General features: G+C 39.9%; 1 protein-coding gene across 1 annotated transcript in view; it reads right to left on the bottom strand.

Moving 5' to 3' along the window:
* The window catches only part of LOC124402774 (netrin-G1), a 17,360-nt gene extending 10,411 nt beyond the window's left edge, over positions 1-6,949 (bottom strand). Inside the window, exons 1-2 of the mRNA XM_046876005.1 lie at positions 6,672-6,949; positions 4,710-5,497 (exon numbers count right to left, since the gene is read on the bottom strand). Coding sequence (XP_046731961.1) covers positions 4,710-4,955 — 246 coding nt within the window. The 5' untranslated portion in view covers positions 4,956-5,497; positions 6,672-6,949. The remainder of the gene's footprint in view (positions 1-4,709; positions 5,498-6,671) is intronic.
* Between the last annotated feature and the right edge of the window lie 551 nt (positions 6,950-7,500).

Raw genomic sequence — 7,500 nt, 5'->3', positions numbered from 1 at the left:
TGATGATGATAATGAGGATGATGATGATGATGAGAATGAGGATGATGATGATGATGAGGATGATGAGGATGATGATGTTGATGATGATGATGAGGATGATGATGATGATGATGATGATGAATGAGGATGATGATGATGATGAGGATGATGAGGATGATGATGAGGATGATGATGATGATGATGAGAATGAGGATGATGATGATGATGAGGATGATGAGGATGATGATGTTGATGATGATGATAATGAGGTTGATGATGATGAGGATGATGATGAGGATGATGATGAGGATGATGATGATGATGATGAGGATGATGAGGATGATGATGTTGATGATGATGATAATGAGGTTGATGATGATGATGATGATAATGAGGATGATGATGATGATGATGATGATGATGATGATGATGATGATGATGATGATGATGATGATGATGATGATGATGATGATGATGATAATGAGGAAAATGATGATGAGGACGATGATGATGATGATGATGATAATGAGGTTGATGATGATGATGATGATAATGAGGAAAATGATGATGAGGATGATGATGATGATGATGATGATGATAATGAGGATGATGATGATAATGCCCATGAGGTGGCTGTAGAGATGGAATTGAGTTAGAGGAGAGAATCTGAGACAGAAACAGTGCTCTGAGCTCACAGTGGATTGAGGAGAATGTTCTCTCTGTATGTGAGTTTCTTTCTCAGATATTTTATTCAGTTCAACTTTTTAAACAAACATTTTCTTCACGTCTTTCAGATCTGTGACTTTCGGTGAGATCGGCACATTAAATAAAAATAAAACGTGTAAAGATTTTTCTTCTTCTCGTCTTTCGACACACGAATGAATAATTAAAAAACTCTCCTACAGTCACTTCAGAAAGTTTCTGTTTCAATCACATGATCAGCCTGTAAGCATCTGATAACGAGCAGAGATGCATTGTGGGTATTTATGGTTTTTAAAAGCTTCATCGTGAGGCTCATTAGAGGAGACGCTCGGGTAATTAAACTCCTCAATGGGTTGAAATAAATTCATAATCAAAATATTTGCTGTAATGATTCTTTTCTGCTCCTGAAGCACAGAAACATCGCAGGAGCAGTAAATACACACCACTGAGTCGGATTATTTACAGACTCGGATCTGATGAGCGTCTCACTCGTTCTCACTCGTTCTCACTCTGAGTGTCGCTTCTTGACTGTGTTTTCTTCTTCATAATTCACACTGAGCTTTAATTACAGGATTTATTGATCACAATATTTTGCTATTAAATGTTTCATCTGAGACTTGAAATGTTTCCACTCTATTCTGTACTGAATGTTGTTTTTATGTCCTGATTTCAGTATTGATCCCAACACAAACATCATTCAGCCTGAGAAGGTCCTCAGGACTCGTGTTGTCACATTAGCGTTAGCATTAACGTCAGGGTCTGTTTTTAATTCTGTCTTTAAGAAAATAATTTCCTTCATTATAACTGCTGGCGGTGTGTTTGTTGTGAGTGCTTGTGTAATGTGTCTTTTATACAGAAAAAGATGAATGATATATATTGAGGTCTGAGTGTTGATGTCATTGTACAGTGTGAGAATGAGAAGCTGTACATCAGGTCTTTGTGTAATTCATTCTGATAATAAACTTCAATAAACACTGCTTTATTTCATTTAAAATGAGAAGTTTTTAATGAACAGAGAGCAGCTGTGTGATTGGTCGTCTCCTGACCAGTGTGTGTGTGTAATGTTAGAGTTGTCAGACACAACTGACAGTGGATTTCTCCAGAAGATAAAATGTCTAAAATAATCATTAAAACGAGGTCGAATTCATTCACAGAGTGATGTGTGTGTCACACCAAAACCATAAACCCAGAGGAGTAAACATGCAGAACGTCTACATCCTGGTGTTACAGTCGGGTGTGTTGCATTACAGTCTTCTGTGTTACAGTTTGCTGTGTTACATTCTGTTGTGTTACAGTTTGCTGTGTTATAGTGTGCTGTGTTACACTATGCTGTGTTACAGTTTGCTGTGTTACATTCTGCTGTGTTACAGTTTGCTGTGTTACACTATGCTGTGTTACAGTTTTCTGTGTTACACTATGCTGTGTTACACTATGCTGTGTTACACTATGCTGTGTTACAGTTTTCTGTGTTACACTATGCTGTGTTACACTATGCTGTGTTACACTATGCTGTGTTACAGTTTTCTTTGTTACACTATGCTGTGTTACAGTGTGCTGTGTTACACTATGCTGTGTTACACTATGCTGTGTTACAGTTTTCTGTGTTACACTATGCTGTGTTACACTATGCTGTGTTACAGTTTTCTGTGTTACACTATGCTTTGTTACACTATGCTGTGTTACACTATGCTGTGTTACAGTTTTCTTTGTTACACTATGCTGTGTTACAGTGTGCTGTGTTACACTATGCTGTGTTACACTATGCTGTGTTACAGTTTTCTTTGTTACACTATGCTGTGTTACAGTTTTCTGTGTTACACTATGCTGTGTTACAGTTTGCTGTGTTACAGTGTGCTGTGTTACAGTTTTCTTTGTTACACTATGCTGTGTTACAGTGTGCTGTGTTACACTATGCTGTGTTACACTATGCTGTGTTACACTATGCTGTGTTACAGTTTTCTGTGTTACACTATGCTGTGTTACACTATGCTGTGTTACAGTTTTCTGTGTTACACTATGCTGTGTTACACTATGCTGTGTTACAGTTTTCTTTGTTACACTATGCTGTGTTACAGTGTGCTGTGTTACACTATGCTGTGTTACACTATGCTGTGTTACAGTTTTCTTTGTTACACTATGCTGTGTTACAGTTTTCTGTGTTACACTATGCTGTGTTACAGTTTGCTGTGTTACAGTGTGCTGTGTTACACTATGCTTTGTTACAGTTTGCTGTGTTACACTATGCTGTGTTACAGTTTGCTGTGTTACAGTGTGCTGTGTAACACTATGCTTTGTTACACTATGTTGTTTTACATTATGCTGTGTTACAGTTTGCTGTGTTACACTGTGCTGTGTTACAGTTTGCTGTGTTACAGTGTGCTGTGTTACACTATGCTTTGTTACAGTTTGCTGTGTTACACTATGCTGTGTTACAGTTTGCTGTGTTACAGTTTGCTGTGTTACATTCTGCTGTGTTACAGTTTGCTGTGTTACACTATGCTGTGTTACAGCACACTGTTATGCACTATAATGTATGAATGATAGCACTCTGATGTGTGACTCTTGTTTATGACTCTTGTGTGTCATTTTGATGTATCACTCTGGCGTATCACACTGATGTGTCGTCACACTGATTTATCACACTGCAGTTGTAAAGGTGAACTCGAACTCAGAGAAAAGAATAATAACTGTGTTTTTGCTCTTCATCTCAATTCTGCAGCTAAAAATAAAATAAAGGTTACCTCCCTCCTGCACTAAACCTCTCTCACACACTCCATCTTCTCTCTCAGCGTGTGTGTGTGTGTGTGTGTGTGTGTGTGTGTGTGTGTGTGTGTGTGTGTGTGTGTGTTTTCACACTGGGTTCAGGTGATAAATGAATGTAAAAGGTGATACATGTTGAAAAGTAGCACAACAATAAACCACAGAGATAAACAACATGTTCGGGTCAGAAAAATAAATTTTTTTAATGATTATTTATTATGTTTTGTTTATTATAAAACTAATCTTTAACTTAAATGAACATCAGAACACACACACACACACACACACACACACACACACACACAGAGACACACACACACACACACACACACAACACACACACACACACACACACACACACACACACACACACACACACACACACACATACAGACACACACACACACACACACACACACACACACACACACACACACACACACACACACACAAACACAGAGATACACACACACACACACACACACACACACACACACACACACGAACACACACACACGGACACACACACACACACGGACAGGTATATTGATGAAGCTCATGAACAAAATCTCGTGACATGATGAAAAATCTATTTTTGGTTTAATCTCTCAGTATTTTTAGTTATTTTATTTATTTCCTGTCACAATGCAGGTATGGAAGCCTGGTTTGGAGTTGGTACGTCGGTATGAAGAGTGAACGCAGGAACACCCAGTCTCTAATTGAGCATCACACTCACATCTGTGTCTTTATTTCTCCATTTATTCAGGATTTATTAATTTAACCGGAATTCAGCATTTCATCAGGAAATAAATCACCTGTCGTTTATCTCTGTTATCTGTTTCACATGTGAATTACATCACCCCTGAATCTGACTGGGTTAAAGAACGACAGACAGACAGACAGGCAGACAGGCAGACAGACAGACAGACAGACAAACAGACAGACAGACAGATATGGATATATGTATAGGGTTAGAGAGTGAAGAATGGGAAGAAAGACAGATGGAATAACGAGTAGAGAGTAAAGATTAGAATACAGAGAGCAGGATATAATAAATATTAAAATAGGAAGTATGAAATAAATATGCTGTAGGTACAATGGAATATGGAGTAGGGAAAAAAAATAGGGAGAAGGGAATAAAGAATAGGGAGTAGGGAATGTAGAGTAGGGAATATGGCACTATCCCAGACACAGTGTCTGTAGACTTCATGTGTAATGTAAAAACTAAGCCATAAACGTGCAGATGAACAGGAAAAGTGTGCACTGACCAAAGCGCAGTAGATCTCAGGTGGATCTCCACATGTGATGTTCTCTGGCTCCAGGTTCACTCTGAGGAACTTGGTCATGTCGGTGGACTCGGGCTGGCAGGCCATGTAATACCACACGAGTCCACCATCTGTGTGAAGCTGTGATTTGCAGACGTCGTAATGTCCCCAGGAGGCCGGAGAGTGCTGTATCGCATGGCTAATAAACACCCAACACGCCTGCAGCGCTAATGCTAACGTTAGCTGCATGGCTGCTAAAACATTTATAACAAATTACAGCAGAAATATAACACAAAGTCTGGAGACTGGGTTTGAAGACTGTTAGGTGTGTAAAGGTAGCATGCTAGCGCTACGGAGTTAGCCCATTCAGTATTTTGTAAAAATACACTTTACAGTCTTTAGCAAATAAATGGAAATGTTTTAATCATGACATTACTGAGAACAGCACTGAATATAACAAGCTAGCATGCGCTAATCGCCTGAGTTTTTCTCTACAGTTCTTCTCTGTAACATTCGCATCAAAGGGAAAAAAGTCACTTTTTCTCTAAGCTTTGTTCTAAATCTGATGATAAATATAAGAGATTGGTGGTAAGAAGCACCACACGTCTGATGAGAGAAAAAAAAAAAGAAACTTTTAGTCTTCAGATGTTCCGACTCGGAGCTCAGCGTCACTCTCAGGCTTTCAAAGGTTTTAGAAACTCTGAGGCTGTTATAAAAATTCTCTTCAGAGTAGTTGTATCTCTGTCAGGCCGATTCCTCTCCTGCTTTTTTGTTCCCCTGAGATCGTTCATCTACAGAGAATAAAAGGAAAAAAAAAGCAAGAAAAAAGAACGAGTGTAAACAGGGGACTGATGCTGAACATATCCTTTCCTGCTAAACACTGTGATTTTAAATCATTCTAAAGAACATAATTACACACACACACACACACACACACACACACACACACACACACACACACACTTCTGTATTTTACAGTATTACATTTTAGAATATAAAGATGTAAATAATTAGCATGATTTTATATTTTTGTTCATGTTGTTTTTGAAATGCATTAGGCCACACCTCCTTATCAGGAATGACAGGTACAAAGGCCACGTTCCTTTTAGTTAAACTGACAGCCACGAACAGGCCACGCCTCCATCACTGTAACTTGTGCACAGAGGCCACGCCTCCTTCACTGTAACTTATACACAGAGGCCACGCCTCTTCACTGTAACTTATACACCGAGGCCATGCCTCCTTCACTGTAACTTATACGCCGAGGCCACGCCTCCTTTACGGCAACTTATGCATAGAGGCCACGCCTCCTTCACTGTACCTGATGCACAGAGGCCATGCCTCCTTCACTGTAATTATACACAGAGGCTATGCCTCCTTGATTGTAACTTATGCACAGAGGCCACGCCTTCACTGTAACTTATACACCGAGGCCATGCCTCCTTCACTGTAACTTATACGCCGAGGCCACGCCTCATTTACGGCAACTTATGCATAGAGGCCACGCCTCCTTCACTGTACCTGATGCACAGAGGCCATGCCTCCTTCACTGTAATTATACACAGAGGCTATGCCTCCTTGATTGTAACTTATGCACAGAGGCCACGCCTCCTTCATTGTAATTTATGTAAATTAACTCTCAGGGGTAAATTCTCCATGCTGGACTACACTGCTACAGTCTCTGACACAAACCACACATTCATTCACGTGTTTAAGAAAAATATTGTATTCAAGAAAATGTTCTGTGTAGAACCCTGTCTGAGATCTACAACCATCAACAATCCCAGGAACCCTGGAGGAACCTTTCATTCTAGCAGAGCTCCACAATCATTCTGCTCCATCTGAGTCTGGATTTGTCTAATTTTATTTATATTAAGTCATGTGACTCAGGTATGATTAACACACACACACACACACACACACACACACACACACACACACACACACACACACACACACACTCACCTGCATGGATCCCGGAGTTCTGTGATTTTAATCCACATCTCTATTCAATAAAAAGTTCAGCTGTAAACCCACATGATCCCACGTCGCTTCTTCATCCACATCTACAAATACTTACATGTGTTTTAAATAAAAGTGTTATCAGTGTCACACACACACACACACACACACACACGCACGCACACACACACACAGTCTTCTGTGTGTCTCTGCAGAGGGTTCCAGCGTAGTATTCCAGGTTAGAGGAGTATTGCAGGTTAGAGGAGATGATGGTGTTCCTCTCTGAGTCTCACTCACATCTGAACATCTCCACATGGACAGAGGGAGAGTACATCAGGAGCTCAAACCCACGCTGCTGCTGCTGGGTCCTAAAACCCACTCCTTGGTTTATGTATCAGTGACAGGACGTGTAAGTGATGGAATATGGAGATTAGAACTTATACCAGAGTTTGTGAACCCTATTGGAGCCCATATTGGTTCCTCACAGGGAATCACTTCCACCTGCGGTCATGTTTACAGCAACACATCAACATGGCATTGATGACATTTAACAGAGTGATTTATTTCATACAATTCAGTTACCTGAGCAGCTACACTGAGCAGGTGACGATTAAGGGCCTTGCTCAGGGGCCCATCAGTGGCAGCTCGGTGGTGAAGGGATTTAAACTCTTGACCCTTTGATCAAAAGTCTAACATCTCAACCACTGAGCTTCATCATCACTCCTTCAATCTCACTTCATATGCAGTGTCTTATTTTGTTTGTTTGAGGTCTAAAATCTCGCTCAAATTTATTATTATTTTTTTATTTATAAAATTTTTGGCTGTAAATCAT

The sequence above is a fragment of the Silurus meridionalis genome, chromosome 20, assembly GCF_014805685.1.
Source record: "Silurus meridionalis isolate SWU-2019-XX chromosome 20, ASM1480568v1, whole genome shotgun sequence".
Taxonomy (NCBI): Eukaryota; Metazoa; Chordata; class Actinopteri; order Siluriformes; family Siluridae; genus Silurus; species Silurus meridionalis.
The sequence above is the reverse complement of the archived record's forward strand: the minus strand, read 5'-3'. Positions and strand labels throughout refer to the sequence as shown.